The sequence below is a fragment of the Hemicordylus capensis genome, chromosome 2 (assembly GCF_027244095.1).
Source record: "Hemicordylus capensis ecotype Gifberg chromosome 2, rHemCap1.1.pri, whole genome shotgun sequence".
NCBI classification, from domain to species: domain Eukaryota; kingdom Metazoa; phylum Chordata; class Lepidosauria; order Squamata; family Cordylidae; genus Hemicordylus; species Hemicordylus capensis.
In genome coordinates, this window is record NC_069658.1 from 53100239 (window position 1) to 53119140 (window position 18902).

At 42.5% G+C, this 18902-nt stretch overlaps 1 protein-coding gene across 8 annotated transcripts in view; it reads left to right on the top strand.

Moving 5' to 3' along the window:
- Positions 1-18902, top strand: part of ATG10 (autophagy related 10) — a 182171-nt gene that overhangs the window by 6946 nt on the left and 156323 nt on the right. For 6 of the 8 annotated variants that reach the window (XM_053297175.1, XM_053297182.1, XM_053297181.1 and 3 more), the window contains 2 exons: positions 4199-4321; positions 17228-17344. In XM_053297175.1, the coding sequence (XP_053153150.1) occupies positions 4199-4321; positions 17228-17344 (240 nt within the window). Of the gene's footprint in view, positions 1-1219; positions 1287-4198; positions 4322-17227; positions 17345-18902 lie in introns of those variants that run through there. The other 2 variants (XM_053297176.1, XM_053297179.1) reach the window with 2 other exon arrangements.

An 18902-nucleotide genomic window follows, 5' to 3' on the forward strand; every position in this document is an offset into this window, starting at 1 on the left:
TATGGAAAGTACTGGATTTGCTTTATTTATTTATTGAATTTATATACCACCTAATATAAATCTCTAGGTGGTGTCCAGATGATGTATATATATCATCTGTGTCTCCTAGAACCTACTTCAGAGCTGCTTTATGTTGATAAAGATAGGAGACAGTTGTCAAGATCCACCACTGTTTCTGATAAGACTTTCAGAACCCACATGGTTCTCAATCTGTCTTAAAACAAAACAAAACTAAAAGCACTAATCGGTGCTTGCTTGTATTTGACACTCATACTATCTTTATAACTGCCACTACTGAGAGGGTGACCTGCTTTGTTTGGCAATCTCCCCTCCCTGTAACAATAGGCTAGGAAATGTACTATGTACCCCAAGACCGAAAGGATAAAGGAAATGATCTGTGGGCTGCCTACTACTGGACTACAATGCAATGCCAGTCTATCCAAGCATTGGGGTGGGGTACGGCTTCATCTGGGAGCACCCCTCTAAGCAACAGAATAGACTAGGAAATGTACTTTGCACCTCCAGACTAAAATGAGAAGCAGAGGGAAATGTTGCTCCCCACAGAAATAGTGTTCTGTGGGTTGCCCACCATCGGACTGCAACTGAATACGAGTCAAGCCAAGCTGCAGAGAGTGGGGTGGCGGTACAGCCTTGGTTGGCAAACCTCACTCTAAAGAACAGAACATGCAGGAAAGGGGATTTATGCACCCACAAGTTCAAACGAGGAATAGGAGCCAAATTCTAATCAGAAATAAAAATTGCTGGAAAGATTCCCATAGAAATATAGCTGGGAAACTGAATTTGATGATGCCGGTCTTTAAAGGCGCCTCGGCTCTTAATCAAATCAAATAACTTTCTTTGTTTGGGCTCACACAAGGACATCTACCACCTCTTCCAATTCAGCCTTCACCCAAAAGCCTGCGTCCCGCCGCCGCTCCCAAACTGCTTATAGAGCTGCCCACACCCTTCTGCTGGTGTCATCAGAAATGGGAGCGAGGCCGGGGCGGGGGCAGCCTTTCTCCGAGTATCAACACTGGCTTCCTCCCCTGAGTCTCTCCTTAGCTCCGCTTCCTCCTATCGTCCTGCAGGCAACTGCCGCTATTCCCTTCCACAGCTAAAATGAAAAAAGAGAGGAGGAGGAGGAGGGATTCATTAGAGTGACGCAGAGCAGGCGACGGCCGGGGGTTGGGGGGGGGAAGGGGCGGGGCTGCGAAGACCCGCCCACGGAGCTTCGGCAGCAACGAGGGGAGGCGGGTCGCGGGTGATGATGAAAAGGCAGGAGAATGGTAAGGAATCCCCGTCCCATCCTCCTGCTTCTTGGCCCTTCTCCTCTCCTCCTGCTTCCCACCCTTGGCTGCCGGCTTTCTTGAAGCCCCTTTTGGGCTTGTTTTCAGTCCCACGCCTCCTCCCCTTTGCTGGCTCTGTGTCCTCTGATTCCCCGCAGAGCTCTGTCAAAATAAAAAGCACCCTGTCCGTTGCAGTACCCGGCAGAAGTATACTTCTAGAGTACACATGCAGCAGTCATCTTTGCTGCAAAGCTGTGATAAGGGGTGCCTTTCTATTGGCATTCTTGTCGTGCCCCATGTTCATTTTGTGTAGGGTTGCCAACTTTTTTTCTGGTAGTGCTCTTGTGCATTCTTTTAATCGTGGGCTGATTGGCAGAAATTGGCCTGTATTTTTAGTATTAATTTGGTTGGATTTTCCTGAAGAGCTGCCTTGTGGCTGTTTCTAACAGGGAAAGGTGAGACATAGGTAATGTATAGGTGAAACTCGGAAAATTAGAATATCGTGCAAAAGTCCGTTAATTTCAGTAATGCAAATTAAAAGGTGAAACTGATATATGAGACAGACGCATTACATGCAAAGCGAGATAAGTCAAGCCTTAATTTGTTATAATTGTGATGATCATGGCGTACAGCTCATGAAAACCCCAAATCCACAATCTCAGAAAATTAGAATATTACATGGAACCAAGAAGACAAGGATTGAAGAATAGAACAATATCGGACCTCTGAAAAGTATAAGCATGCATATGTATGCAGTACTTGGTTTGGGCCCCTTTTGCAGCAATTACTGCCTCAATGCGGCGTGGCATGGTTGCTATCAGCCTGTGGCACTGATGAGGTATTATGGAAGACCAGGATGCTTCATTTGCGGCCTTCAGCAATTCTGCATTGTTTGGTCTCATGTCTCTCATCCTTCTCTTGGCAATGCCCCATAGATTCTCTATGGGGTCAGGTCAGGCGAGTTTGCTGGCCAATCAAGCTCAGTACACTGTATACTTTTCAGAGGTCCGATATTGTTCTATTCTTCAATCCTTGTCTTCTTGGTTCCATGTAATATTCTAATTTTCTGAGATTGTGGATTTGGGGTTTTCATGAGCTGTATGCCATGATCATCACAATTATAACAAATTAAGGCTTGACTTATCTCGCTTTGCATGTAATGCATCTGTCTCATATATCAGTTTCACCTTTTAATTTGCATTACTGAAATTAATGGACTTTTGCACAATATTCTAATTTTCCGAGTTTCACCTGTAAAATAATACTTTGCACAGTTGCAGTTGTGCAGTCAGCTTTTTTTCCTTCCACCAATAAATCTGATGATTTATCCACACACACACCTCCCCCCCCAAAAAAAAGAAAGTAAAAAAGGAGAAGAAAGGAAAGGCCTTGAGACATGCTAGCTAGGTCTGGGATCACAAAATAATGAGATTTAACTTCTGTTAAAGGAAATGTAGTGGAATGCATAGTACAATGGTATAAATTCAGCATGGGGGGGGGATATAGGAGCGGTGGTGTAGGACAGTAGCCAAGAACAGAGACACTAGGAGGTTTCTGTCCTCACAAACAGTTTTGTACTCTTTGTACTAGCATATACTTTTGTGTAAAACAAACAAACAAACAAACAAAAATCTGTGGACCTAAGACCAGTCTATGATGATACAGACTGTATGACTTGAGTGGTACAAGGTTGGCTGCAGTATTTTCTCTAATGTATTTCATCTGTGTTTTGTTCTGAGCGGCAGTATCAAGGCAGTGTGCGTGCATGTGCATTCAAAGTGGGGCCTTCCTGATTCAACCTGAGTGGGTTCTAAAATTAACTGGGCAGACATCAAAAACCATGTGAGCACATGCACACACGCGCGCCTTAGAGGAAACACTGGTTGGCTAACCTGAGGCCCTTTAGCTCTTGTGGAACTACAACCTCATCATCCCTGACAATTGGCTACTGTGGCTTGGGGTGGTGGGTTAGGGTGGTGGGAATTGTAGTTCAACAACAGCTATAGAGCCTCCGGTTGGTCATCACTGGAACAGTGGAACTATATTGCAATATAATTAAAATATTTTAAAAGTGGCTAGTTTGGGCATACTAAAAGTGTTCAATTCTTTCCTTTGCCTTAACCTTGCCATAAAATCATTGGAATGTACCAGGAGTCGAAATCGACTTGACAGCACATTGTACCTTTACTTGGGTTAGGGGGGAGCCTAAACTGTGTTGCAGCTTCCAGTTGCTCTGTTTTGTGTCTGTATCTGCTTATTTGATAAAAATAGGTGGTTCTATTTAAAGTGTGTGTGTGAAGACTACAGTAATTTTACCTGTAGTGTGTTGATTACAGTTTTGCATCTGTTCACTGCAGTGAAAAATCTAATCATTTCTGACATATTTTAGCAACTCTATGTCTTCTCCCCAATTCTTGGTGGTAACCCAGAGCGATACTAATATTTGATTCTAGTCACACTCTCAATAATTCAAATTAAAAAGATGGAATTGAGGGAGTCTCGTGGAAAATGGCATGTTTGTTTCAGCAATCCAATCCTGAGTCTGCTTTGCTGCCTCAAACCCCATTCATTTATTGAAGTCTAGCAGAATGTACTATGTTACCCTAGGGTAACAATATGGGACTAATATAAATGTTTTATCACTGCAAAGGCTGAAGGTGGATAAACTTGTGCCTTCAAAACAGTTCTCCATTATCATAGGTGACTAACAAACTACACAAAGATGGGCTGCTCCAGCACAGAGGGATGATAGCCTCATGCCAGGTGATATTGTTGCTTATAAGCAAAAAGTCCATTTGAAGGCAAGGGATCCCACTCACCTCTGTCTAACTTCTTGCTTTGCTGTCCTGCTCCCTTTGGGAGATTTATGTTTTAAAATTCACAGGATCTCTAATATTGACTTTTTAATTTAGACGTCGCTTAATTTTGATGGGGAAGATGACTTTTTGGAAGAAAATAAATTCAAGCAGTATTGTGCAGAATTTATCAAATACTCACAGAAAATGGGAGACAATTGGCAATGGAGAAATGTAAAGGTATGGATTTTTTTTTTAAAAATGTCTCAGACAAAGCTACTGCTAGCTCTGCATCAGATTAAAATAGGCTTGGGACATGCGTTGATGTCTATCTCCATTCCATTTCCGTTCATTCTCTTTTTCATGCCATGAGTCCTGCAAATCCTATAGGGATGATGATGATGATGATGATGATGATGATGATGATTACATTTATGGTTGGCACTATCTGGCAACCGCTGAGGGCCCAGGACCTTTAGAAGGACTCACAACTGATCCCTGAGACCATCTTTGTGCCCACAGCCTTTGTGAGGTGGCAGCAGAGTGACACTCTTGGCCAAGAGAGTCACTTTGTCATCACCTCCTCTCTCCCATCCCATTTGTCAAAAGCAGGCCCTTACCAATTTTCTTTGGCTCTAAGAGTCAGCCCCAAAATGTAGGAGCCATACTGCCCTATGCTTCACGGTGAAGGTGAACTTCCTGCTCCTCCTAGCAAAATGCTCTCAGCCCCATGAGTGCAGGGGGCAGACTCCCCATTTTGCTTGCCCACTTCTCCTTGTGTCTGTCTGGCTCAGGCAGGTGATGGAGGCCTGCAACTCAGACAGAGGAGTGAGTAAGCAAGGGCGAGGACAGGTAGCTTCCTCCTTCTCCTGGTGGCAACTATTTAGCTCAGGCAAAGGATGGACTGACATGACCAGGAGGAGGAGGAGGAGTAACATGGCCCAAGGACGTAGCAGGGTTGGAGTAGGCCCAGACACAAGATTTTAAAATGCACCCCACCCCCCTGAAGCTCAGCTCATGAAGTAAAGAAATATTAAATGAGGCTGAATTACTGGTAACAAAAAGCATAGTAAAATTTATTTTGTATGTACATATACATATAACCTATGTGCCACAATAGAACATCATCCTAAATTATTTTTTTAAAGGTTTTGTAAATTGTGGACAATGCAAGTCATTTAATGGTACTAGAGAAAGACATGCTGTTCTGGTAGCTCCAGGTCTTAACACTCACATCAGTTTCGGAGGATGAATACAACTGAAGGAAGCCCGGGTGGGTGCACGGATGGGGAAGTCAGTCATGTGACTTGCCTCTGGGCCCCCCCCAAGGCATTGGGCCCCCAGGCCCAGACAACTGTCTCCCCTTGCCCTATTGTAGTTACGCCCCTGACATGGCCCCTGCCCTCTTGCGCACTCTTCCTCCTAGTCATGTCCATCTTTTGTCTGGCTTAGCCACCACACTTGAATTTCCTGGTCCATGGTAACTTGGTGCCTGGGAATTGTTGAGCCCTGTGCCAAGGTAAGCACCACGTGAACTTTGAAGGAGACTCATTGAACTAGGCACCAGTGGAAGGCAGTTTGCCAAAGGTCTGAAATCTGGAGCCAACCTCAGATGTGGATGCAGACGCACAGAGCTTGTTTTTTCCAACCTGCTCTTGGAGGGCCTTGAAACAACAAGTTCTCGTTAGTGTTTTATTGTTGCTCATTCTGCTGTTTATAAACATCTTTGCTGTTTTAAAAACTCCTATAATTTATTTTGTGTTGTGTTAATTTCTTATTGTTTTTAATTCGGGAGCTGCCATGAAAATGTTTGTATTAAAAGGCAGGATAAAAATACATAATATAATAAAAATTGCTGCTGAAACTTTCCTTTGTTCAAAAAGCAGTTTGAGAATTTGGTATGGGAGTTTGTTAAAGGAATAATCAAGAAGATGCTCACGTTCACATCTGGGGCACTTGCCCTTTTAAAAAGCTGTTTGTAGATCCTTTGTAGAGTTTTGCAAATAAGTTTACAAAAGTTACTAGCTACAGATTTTTGTCCCCACTAGCTCACTTGTTCACAGATGATTTTAGTCATTTGTGACATAATGATGGCCTAAAAAAAAAAAGAAAGAAAGAGAGAAAGTACTCTCTTTTTGAAGTATCTCTGGTTTTCAAAAGCTTCCTGCCTGGTTACCTGGTGGAGAATCTTATTCTGGCATGTGGCAATTTGTAACTTGGGTTGTTTGTGCAGGTTTTGTTACTATTAAAACTAAATATTTTAAATTTTGATTGGAGAAGTTTTGAGATTTTTGGATTAGGAAAAAAAAATCATCCTACAAGAGTTTCCCAGTAAAATATACACTACCATGTGACTAATATTTATTGTGTGAAAAGTTAAGTCAATTGTTAGATGTCATTTCCCTGAGTAAGTATATGATTTGGGGGGGGGGGCATGTGTTTCTCCGCCAGTAGTGAATATCTAAGGTACCTTTTGTTATGTGAACTGCATTGGGCTCTTTTTTGTTGTTGAAAAGCAGTATAGAAATATTCTTTATAAACAGTAAGCTGGGTCATGTAGGCATAGCCACCTAATGGTGCAGCGGGGAAATGACTTGACTAACAAGCCAGAGGTTGCCAGTTCAAATCCGTGCTTGTATGTTTCCCAGACTATGGGAAACACCTATATCGGATAGCAGCGATATAGGAAGATGCTGAAAGGCATCATCTCATACTGCACGGTAGATGGCAATGGTAAACCCTTCCTGTATTCTACCAAAGACAGCCCCAGGGCTCTGTGGTCGCCAGGAGTCAATACCAACTCAATGGCACACTTTACTTTACTTTAGTGTAGGCATCTGGTACTTCTGTGGAGTAGGTGCAATACAGATAATGTTCAGCATACTTCAGTTGCTTTGAAATTATTGAGACATAAGGTTGTATTCCGTAAGTGTTAACTTGTGCACAGAAATCCCTTAATTTTAATGGCGTTTAAGAATGCCTAACATTTTTTAGATATACCCAGTATTTAATTGGGGAATTCTATACAGGGCTATTAAATACAGTCCTGCCTTACCAACTGCGAGGGGTCCGTTCTAGCAAAACTTTGCAAGACTAAGAAGTCTATGGGAATCAGGGTTAGGGGAACCACGGTCATGAATGCACTTTTTTAAAAAGAGGAATCATTTTCTGAAGGCACTTAAATCACTAAAATAACCAGGAATGACTAAGAACAATAAGCAGATTGAACCTCAGAAAAATTTGGAACCTCCAAAAATAACTTAAATTCACTTAAATTCATTCAAGAGTCACCACAAAGAACAAGCAGATTGAACTTGAGGAAATAGAAAGGAAAAATTTGGAATCACCAAAAATCACTTAAATTCACTCTCTCTCACCTCCGCTTCTCTCCCTCTCCCTTCTGTTTCTCTCTCTCACTCACTCCCCCATCTCCCTTTCTTTCGCACTTCTCATGATCCAAGTTGCACGATAACCTGAGCATAATCAAGTCGTGGTAGGAGAGTCGACCTACAAAAATCTATTCACATATCCTTAAAACCATGTTAGACACATCTATGGTTGGTGAGGGATAACTGTATGCCTGTTTCTAACAGATCCTATATTTTTCTGCTCCACTGTTTACTTTTGGGTTGAGCTATGACTTCCCATTGAAGTATAGCTGTATGTGCAGTCAGAATCGGTTTGTTCTAGCACATGTACATTCTGCACTTGGCTTACATTTTAGTGGGAACATAAATATAGCATAGCAATAAAAGCAACTAAGAACAAGGTAATTTTCTCTAAACTGATCTGTTTTGTATTCAAATGTTTACTGACAAAATTACACACATTGATTTGTTTCAGGTGCAAACTCAATAAGAACAAAGTGCAAAAAAGCCCCTGGCAACTGCCTCACAGATTTTTTTAAAAACAATTAATTAAACACACACGCACACACTCACTCTCTCTCTCACACACACTCTTACACACACACACACTCTCTCTCTCTCTCTCTCTCTTACACACACACACACACACACACACACACACATACACACTCTTACACATACTTTTTAATGCTGCTTAAAAGATAGAACTAATGTGTTGGAATTAATTAAACACACATACACACACACTCTCTCTCTCTCACACACTTACACACACACACACTCTTACACACACACTCTTACACACACTCTCTCTCTCTCTCTCTCTCTCACACACACACACACTCTTACACACTCTTACACATACTTTTTAATGCTGCTTAAAAGATAGAACTAATGTGTTGGAATGAGACACACATTGATTTAAAGATCAGAACAGATGAAATAAACTGTGTCAGAAATGATAGATTATCCAAGGAGTTAAATTTATAGTTAAATTTGCAGCCTTGTCGAGTAATTTAATGCTACATTAATGGGTTTTCTGCAGAGTCTGTTTTGAATAGAATCCCTTTACATCAGATGTTGCACATATGCTTTCTGTGTGTGTTTGTCTAAAATAAAACTTAATGAAACAGCTAATAAAACCCCAATTTGTTTGTGCTTCCTTTGAGAAATAAGCTCTTAATATGCAGCTACCGTTCATTGTCTCCTATGCAACTCTTGGTTCTTATACTTTTTATTTGTATAAGATACATTTTCAAGGACAACCTGTTTAGCTTGCCTAGTGGAGCTTATGTGTAGGAGGTTTATAACACATATGAGGTGACAAGGGCACCTGCTCCAGGTGCAATCTTTGCAGAGTTGCAAAATGGACCTCAAAGGTCATGTGATATAGGTACAGTTATTAAACAAGGTTAAGTTATGTAGTGTGTTTGGTCTGGATTAAAAATGGTTGCAGAGGGATAGATGAGACGTCAAATATCAGGCTTTCAGGAAGCGTTGTGAGGGCAGCAGCTAGGCAGAATGGCACTCTTGCACCTTCTCATGGCACTGTGCCTGCAGCCCTGCCAGCACATTTAGGCATTGCATAATGCAGAGAGGAAGAGAGAACCAGAGAAATGTGACCAGTTACTACTGACTGGAAAGCAGCAACTAGTAGGGTTTGTTTGTACCAGTGTTGGAATCTTTAATTCCTTATTTTCCCCAGTAGCCAGATTTTAGCTATGGGTTTATTGGGTCCTGGCCAGCTATTTGCCCACTGCCTAGAAAGTGAAACACACCTACTCACCCACCCACTAGAAATCATACTAAAATTTCATTTTAGTTACATTAGGAATTGGTTAAAGGAGCAAATCTTAAGGAGTTTAAACCTCTCTATATTTAATTCTCTTAAATGTACCTGTTGCTAATCCCATGTGTGGCAGCTCTCGCAAGAGTTCACGAGCAGCTGCTAGACTAGTGACGTGGATGGGGGAGAAAATAGGGATGCTGGCTTGCATCCTCCGGGATCAAGAGGTGGTGCCCCGGCCCGGCCGGTGGGAGGAGGCAGTGGGCAGGCAGGAGGAGGTGGTGGGCCGGCTTTGTGGCTGACCGGCCAGCCAGAAAGCACGGGTGTGGGACGGAGAAGAGAAGTGGGTAGGGGGAGAAGTGGGCCGGCTGGCCAGAAAGCCGGCCGGACAGGTGGGTGGTGGGGGAAGGGAGCCACGGTGCCGGCCTGAGGCGCAGATGCTCTGCACCCGACCCAGCTAGTATTAAGGAATTCAGTAGGCATCTCATCACTCCTGGTCTGGCTAGAAAAAAATAAGAGAAAAATCAAAGAGGTATGGCCAGAGCTTGAAACCCAAAGCTGTGAAAAAGGTGCAAAAATCAAAAAAGGGAGGGAAAATTGTAAAAATCTAATCTGTATTCCAAATTTGTATAATCCCTTGTTTTAGGGGAATGTCCTTTCCTCCTAAAAGGATGGCTTTTGGGATACCACCCATGGGATGGTACAAAATGAGATACCACCCATTTTGATTATCATCATCATGTTAGAATGATTAGGTTTTGATCAATATTGCCTTGTGTGCAAGAATTATGAATTGCTGATTTATATAGTTGTATATTTGGATTAAATTATTCCACCAATCAGTTGACCATTACCTAATGGCCAGTGATCAGCAGAAGAAGCCCCTTCTGTGTTTGTTCTTTTCTTGTTAGAAAACAAGACGTTTACTGGTACCTGATCTGCCTAAATGACATATATGCATCTAAATTCAGCTAACTGACCCATAGCCAAGCTAATTTCTCTGTTCTCTACAAAGAGTATGCAAAGCAAATTTGGAAACCTGTTGGCTTAGAAACAGATCTGGGCCAAAGTTCAGATATGGAGTCTTGATTCTATAAGCATAGAAGACCCTTATGTAATAAAGGATTGAAATAATGTGATTACGTATGGTATATATGTACATGTTGAAAAATGCAAGCCCCTTCTCCTTCAACAGCTTCTGAGCTGACTTGAGGGAGAGCCACACGCAGCAGGAATCTGAGTACTGAGAGCAGCAGTGCCCATAAAGGAGCAGGAATCTGAGTACTGAGAGCAGCAGTGCCCATAAAGGAGCATAAATTCTTGGTTTGTTCCAGATCTTATCAGTCATTCACCACAGGAGTCAGTCCAGGAGTAATTCCTGCTTTATTCTTCTTTACGCACATACAAATATATATACCTAACATAATGTAGGGTGGTCTCTCATACATTTGTTTGGTACCTGGCAAAGAAATGGGCCTGCCTCAGGTGCTGAAATGACTAGATACAAAACTTGATTTCCCATCCCTTGGGTGAAAAATAGCACATTCAGAGAAAGCAATTTAACATAGTTAAACTAATTAAACTTGCTGTTACAAGAGGTTGCTTCAATACAAAAATGTTGTTTCATATCCATGTTTGATGTTAAATTACTTTAAGTTGAAGAAAATCAAACATCTGCTCAGAAATAACATTTTCTTATGTAAAATTTCAATGAAACCACAGACCCAAGTATAGTTCTGTTGAAAAATATTAACATTCCAGTGTCCTTCTAGGAACAAATGTTTGCTCTGTAAGTCAGTATAGTACTTACTGCTGTCTAGCCTATATTTAATTAATAAAATTGTGTTGGAGTGATCTAAGCAAGAGGCATGTTGAAGGACTACTCTGGTGCCTTTCCCCCAAGTATACATAATACTTATGAAAGAATGGCGACAAGCATACATGGAATATTATAATGTTCCATATGTCTGTATGTACAGTACATGCACTTTGTTCTGCTTCATCAATGCAAGTGGGTGAATGGGAAAAATAGCATCAGAAAACAGAGGATGGAGATAGTAATAGGTTGTATTTAGAGAATTGCAGGGGGGTGGGTGTTTGGAGGATGGGTGAGTAGGAGAGAGGGCCTTCCCACACTGTTTCTTTCCTGCACCAGCTGCCCCGCCCCACAGGGGCACTACTATGGGAAAAAGGCACAGCAAGGTTGTAGCAGAATAAGCAGCCGAGTGCTTTCATAATGTGAAGAGCTGATAGAGCATCTGCTTTGCATGCAGAAGGCTCCAGGTTCAATCTCTGGCATCTCCAGATAGGGCTGGGAAAGACTCCTGCTTGAAACCTTGGAGAAGCTGTTGCCAGTCTGTGTAGACAATACTGAGCTAGATGGACCAGTGACTCTGACTTGGTATAAGGCATCTTTCTGTGTTCCTATTGCAACCTCCTTAGCTCTAATGGGCAATAGTTGGGACATGGTTTGTGCGGTACAGCAACAAAAACTAGTTTCACATGGGCAGTTTCGATGTCTGCTTTAATATTTGTAATGAGCTTGTCATGTGTATTGGTCAGCCCAAAGAAAGGGAAAGCATGTCAAAGAGCAGAGACATTCCACAGATACCACAAATTTAGACCATAAATATATATTATGGAGCACAAGTAATGGGAAAGTGGAGGATTCCCCCTGCTGCAACCATACTACCACCATTAAAATATAGAGTAGAACACAAGGAAAGATGGCAAAGATAAGTGAAATGGCCAAGGTAAGAAATGAAGTGAAGCAAACAGCCTAGGAAAGGAGATATGGAAGAAGCAGGAGCCAAGGAAGGGGAAATGGGCAGGATCAACTCAAGGGTTTAAAAAGCAGCAGGAAATGGGGCAAAGAATCAGGGAGTGGGGTAGTATATTAGTAGGTCTATGCAGAGGTGTATCTACAAAAAATAGCACCCCTGTCCAAACATCTGACACAAACTTAGAATAAAAACAGCTTTTGTTCCAAGTAGGGTAGGGAAAAGTAACTTAGAAGGGAAATACAAAAATAAGCACACCTCCCACACAAAATCAGCACAAGGTTCCTGTAAGAATTCAGCAGTAAACTGGGTTTACAGTAAACAGTCCCCCAAATTGTTGCCTCCCTATTGACTGAGCCATCCATGATTGATCTCTACAGGGGACATAATTCATTACAGTAGAGGTTTTCAAATGTGTGCCCTCTGATGTTGCTGGACTACAGCTCCCATTATCCACAGCCAAAAAACCCACTGTGGGTAATGAATGTTGTAGTCCAACACCTGGGGACCCATGTCTGAGAACCTCCTGCACTCAGCAACCGAGAAACATAGAAATAATTACTTTGACATTTATTTTTTACATTTGTATTCCACTCTTCTTCCAAGGAACTCCGGTTGGCATATATGGTCTCCCACATTTTAGTCTCAAACTTGAAAGGGGGATGCTCAAAAACGTTCAAAAACCTGATTCCCACATGCACCCTGAAGGTAAAGGTAAAGTGTGCAGTTAAGTCGATTTCTACTCCTGCCGTCCACAGAGCCCTGTTGTTTTCTTTTGGTAGAATACAGGAGGGGTTTACCAACCCTGAAGTGGTACAGTCCAGTCTTTCACCTCAGGGCTGTACCACATCATTTTAATGAATATTTAGGCTAGAGCTGCAGTGGATCCGCCTATCATAAGCTTTTCAGACTCTGAGTAAAGATACTTGTAGGGTTTGCATTCTTACTGTAGCAAAAACTATTTTATTTGTTCTTACAATAAACTCCTTTTGTTAATTAAAACCTCTCTCCCAAGCCAGTTTTCTTGAGTTGAGACACTTGCATAAATTAAAACTGCTTGGAACTTTCTCCCCCTTTAAGCTAAATTCCCCACATTTGCCCAAACTGGGGGTGTTGACCAATCCTCTCCAAGGCAGCTCCATCAACAGTACAGGCTGACAAAGGATGGAGAACTACATTGTATAGTGCACACATGTACCCAATAAACACAGTATCACAATTCCAGACAAAACAAGAAGTCTGGAAGTGCCCTTCTATTCCTTTTGGCCGGAGAGATATTTGAATTTTTTTAAAAAAACAAAAAAACTCAGAAGCCATAAAGTGCTGAATAAAACTTCTGATAGTCATACACTGGGATGTTGATGCTTGTTGACTTTCCTGAAGATTTACAGGAGCAACTTAGATACATGATAAGCTGCTTTATACTGAGTCAGACACTCCATCTAGCTTGGCATTGTCTGCTCTGACGGGCAGCGGCTCTCACTGACTTATATAAAATTTAAAAAAAGATTTTTTAACCTGTAGCCCCTTTGGGGGGGCTTCCTAAAGGCTGCGGAGTCTGCAAAGGTTCCCCCTCCCCCTGCTGGCCTCTTAATTTACTGCTGCAGCCCATCCCAGGGTGATGCCCGAACGGCAAAGATCAGCACGGCGGCCATTTTGGAGGCAGCCAAGCATGCTCAGATGCCCTCTGCAAGGCTTGGCAAGGCCTAGGGCCTCGCAGGGACCATTTGAGCATGTGCGATGACTATTTTAAAAATAATTTTTATTTAATGGCCACCGAAAACAAAATGGCCACCACAATTTTTTAAAATCAGAATTTCCCCCCGTGAACTGGGGAGGGGGTGGGAAGCAGCATGGTATTGGCACCCCCCCTTCAAGTGGCACCCAGGGCACGTGCCCTGGCTGCCTGGCTGCCCTACCCTAACCCTAGATACGCCTCTGGGGTCTATGTGATTATTTTGCGTAGTATGGTCAAAGCCAAAGAATGCACCCCTCCCGGTCTGTGTAGAGAAGGCCATTTCAGCCACCCACTTCTGTGCAGAGTGGTGTTGTATGCAGGGCTGGGGAGGACCTTTAAAGAGAACTGGAGCTGTAGCAAGCCACAGCAATGTCCAGAAAGCTGTTCATGGAGCATTGGGAAGTGTAGTCCTTCCTAGGGTTTCCCCCAAAGAGCAGGGGTAGGCAACCTTGACCCTCCAGCTGTTGTTGAACTCCGGCTCACATCACCCCCATCCACAATATGGCTGGGGACGATGGGAGTTGTAGTTCATCAACAACTGGAGGTCCCAGTTTGCCTACCATGCCATAGAGCAACAAAACTGTTGCACTAGCTGGTTGCCCAAAGTCTGGAGCTTGTGCTCTGCACAAGTGCTGCCCTACCACAAGGGTATGTGTGTTTATGCAACAATTGTGCAACTGCAGTGTGCCTCATTGTTTTCATAGGGACATTTGTGCAAGTGTGTTATAGTGAAATAGCACAATTCTGCAAATCCCCCCTTTTAGCACAACTAAGCTAACTGCTTGCTCAGATTTGCTCACTCCTCCCATGGTTCAGTGTTCCGCAAGTCAGCCCTGCTGTGACTGGTAGATATATACATACTCCTGCTATCAATTGCGAGTGTAGCTGCCAGTGTTCAGAGGTGTACAATGAATGCAGGTTCCCAGGTCCTCACCCCTCCCCACTCCCACTTCTTGCCTCCTGCCCTGCTACCCCTCGCCCTCACTATTTGCCTCCTGCCCTGCACTTGCCACACCTTGCCCCCTTTGCTCCTTGCCAGTTCATGCCAGTATCCAGTTCATGCAGTGGGAGTGCAGTGTTCCATGGCTTCTCACGTGAAAGAGGAGGGAAGCCACAGAACCCCTAAGCGCGGCTTGAGACAGCCAAGAAATGAAAGGCACATGTGTTCCCTGATGCCTAATATTGGTGCATGCGTGCCCTCCATTTCGTAGCCAGCTCTGTTGCCAGATTTGGCTTTTTGAAAGCCAAATTCTGGGTTACGGCCCATTTGACCCACAAGTATACCCCTTAGGTTCTGGCAACAATAGTTCGCACAGCAGTAAGGGGTTCTATGGCTTATCTCTTCGCTGAAGTGAAGAGACAAGCCATGGGAAAAAACCCCACCTCACCCTCTGCTGCTGCGTGAACTGGCTATTGAGCAGCAGCGGTGAAGAGCAGCAGGGGCAAGCCGTGGTGGGTCAAGAGGCAAGCAATGGGGTGAGGAGTGGTGGAACAGTAGGAGGAGAAGTGGCAGTGGTGGGGCAGGGAGGAGAGCTGGTCTTGTGTTAGCAAGCATGGCTTGTTCCCTTAGCTAAGCAGGGTCTGCCCTGGTTGCATATGAATGGGAGACTAGAAGTGTGAGCACTGTAAGATATTCCCCTCAGGGGATGGAGCCGCTTTGGGAAGAGCATCTAGGTTCCAAGTTCCCTCCCTGGCTTCTCCAAGATAGGGCTGAGAGAGATTCCTGCCTGCAACCTTGGAGAAGCTGCTGCCAGTCTGTGAAGACAATACTGAGCTAGATAGACCAATGGTCTGACTCAGTATATGGCAGCTTCTTTTGTTTCTATGATGGTTGTGGCAGCCGCAGTGGCCGCCGTAGGTTTAAAAAAATTAAGTTAAAAAGAGGTGCCATGGGGGGGAAATTAAAGGTGGAGGGGCATGTCATTTATTGATCATAAGCAAAGCTTTACTTGTCATGAGACAAGATTATCTATATCTATATCAGTTCTCATATCAGTATGCCCATATAACTCTCACAAATATGTTTTGAATGCTACGTTTGAAAGTGTGTTTTCTTTTGTATTCATTTCCCCCCTCTTAGAGTTAAAGCTAGCTTACAAATGCTACTCTGGTTCTTGTAGGGCTTTTGCGTTTTCTGGGTCTGCTTACTTTTAGTGTTTAATTTTAGAAAGTGCTACTTCACATTCTCCTGTTTTACAGATGGTAAATTTTCAGTTCCATTTTCAATGGCATATGGGAAGAATACATCCTCTTGCTTTTTGTCAAATGTTTCTCTTGAAATTCCTATTGAACACTTGTGCTTTTTTTTGGTGTCACTATTTACAGGTTTACCATCTGCACCTAACTGAAAAGTAGGTCAGTTGTTAAGATTTAAACAATACCATCTTATTTTATTTTGACTGTATTTTGATATTTTGTTTTTAAATCTCCCTTTCTGAACATGGTATTAACTACTAATTCATATTCATGGCCAGTTTCCCCATATCTATTTATATTCTCTCACACATGATAGGGGATTTTTCTTTCTTTCTTTTTTTTATAAACTTCTGTCTGAATGTCATCCTTTAAACTGGGATGATTTTACAAATAATGCATCTTCCTCATCCTTATGAGATCATTACTTTTGTGTATCTAATAATATGTTCTTAGAATAAATCTCAAATGTCTATCAACATTTTTCATTTAGTTTTTTGCCAGTGAGTTATTGTGACTTTAAGCACTGAGAAGTTTATCCTTTTGATTTTCATCTTGAAAGAAAATTGGGTGCCAGATAATGAAAATGTCCTCAATCAACTGATTTGTCTGCCTCTACTGGCTTCAATCCTTCATTTTACGTATTATTACTATTGCTAATAAAGTGTCTTTCTGTCACTTCCCTTCTGTCAAATCCAGATGTTTTACTTTATAGAATTATCTTGTTCCATTTGGCCTCTAAAAATGCCCCCTTTTAATGATTGGAGTTACTAACAGACTACAAACATGCCAAATTTCCATAGGAATCCCAATTTGATTCTAGCCTTGCAGTCATGAAGCCTTCTAACTGTTCTCTTAAAGTTTTCTATTTTAAGAGACATTTGATTAAATGGACCAGAGATGATGGACATACATACCAATAACTTCTTTACAGTTGTGCAGCAGCTATACTTTGAATACTCAGCCACCTTCCACATGGCAGTGTGCAAATTGGGTACAGTATAGCTGATTTGGTTGCCTGAGCACATTCAAGTTGACATCCTATAGGATGTATCAAGCTTTAGGGCAGATAGTGAGTCTTGCTGAATATTTGCAGATAGTTTTCAGAATGGTGAAAAATAATGATGAACTCTACTTAATTTATTGGTCTATCTCTGTCAAAGTACATAATTGTGAAATCTCACTGTATTGGCCACCAAGACCTATATGTTCCTTGAGATTTCTGGTGAATGGTATTAGCATATTTAATAACTATAAAATATTTATTTTCTCTAAATACAGGACTCTGCCGATGGCTATATGAGTAAAATACACTTCCAAGTAAAAGGCGGAGGCACTTCACCAGACATAGGAGAGAGAGTGAATGAGAGTGATGAAGTAACATTTACACATGTTGAGGTAAGTGCTAAAATGCTATTTATCCAGAAGAGCACTTTGTAATGCTATAGTGTCAAACTCTAGTATTTTGGTATTGTCGGGCTCCGTGATAGTTCAGCACTTTAGTTACTGGTAGTTTGAAATGATTTTCTTTGGAGAATGTTGGGCTGGGAAGGAAGTAAAAACTGTTTACGTAAAAAGGCATATGCTCATCACGGAGGGATGTTGCTGTTTATATCTGCTACTATTTAAAGAATAAAGGAGAGAAAGCCAGACCTAGGGACAATTTGGAAAAGTGAGCAAATTCTGCCCTGTTTTCTGGCAACCTTTGTGCCTGGCCTTATGACTAGATGTGGCTAGCAGCGTTATGCCTACCTAGACAGTTCAATGGGCTTTAAAGAGGAATAGGATTCTGAAGAAGTGGCTTAGGCTGTGCTAGATAAGAGACAAGTGTGGCAGTAAAAGGGCTGTGACTGATAACAATTTTGACTCTGACACTGTCAGGGTCCCTCCCTGACGTCCTTCCCAGGGAGGTGATTTGTTTTTATTATTCTATGACAGCTAAGTCTCCAGGTTCTGGGAATTCATTCAGTTTTTACTTTCCCTCGCTGCCACCATATAAATTCTTGTTACCCTGCTCTCAGTACTCAACACCTTTGACTGCATAGCCTCACGAGCACAAGAGAGGCGTATATGATCAAGATATAAAATGAAACAAAACTTTAGGTATAAAATGAAAACAAGAATAAGTTTCTTATTTACGGATCAGAATAAAGATCTCTGCAAAGCAGGGCCCACAGGCTTCTCTAACAAGCTACTAGGTATATCCACTGTTCAACTTTCCGAGCGTTTCTTTTCTTCTGGATAAAATGTAACCTATAGGGAGGTGAGATAACTGGGACAGAGGTAATTAAAACTGGGTTTGTAAACTTAGTGAATTCTTCCAGACCTTCTTGTTTGTTACTAGGAGCTGCCTGGAACACTGCTGGTTCTCCAGCCTCCACACATTCACTCTTCAAGTTCCACACAACCCCACCCCCCCTCGAAAAAATTTCTCCTTTTCAGAACTCACAAACCAATCTCTCAACCCTCAGCCCCAAACACCACCTACTCCCATGCAACTAAATCCAACTCTCCACCTTCTCTCTCTGTCTCAACTGCCTTTATTTTAAATTCCTCCCCCTCTGAACTTTCCATGCCTGGTTACAAGGTAACCACACACACTCACTCACCAGCTGTGATCACTCACTCACCAGCTGTCATCACAGACACCATGGGTACATCTGATGCCCATGCTGCAGAATTAAGACCCTTACTCAGCACAGAATTGCCTTTTTGTTTAAGAAGACATCAAGCTATAGAGTCGGAAAGCAACATGACCTACACCTTTGTACATTTGGGCCCTGCACTGCTGTGACTGTCAGCAGACAGTCTATCTCCCCCACCCCCGCTCCACTGGGAAACTCTGGTTTCATGCAAGTGTGCAGTGTAGCATAGAGAGTGATTTAGTGCCATAGAGGAAACTGGCCTCTGCCTAGAATGAGCAGCAGTGTCTAGCAAGCTAGACCTGTGCAAAAGC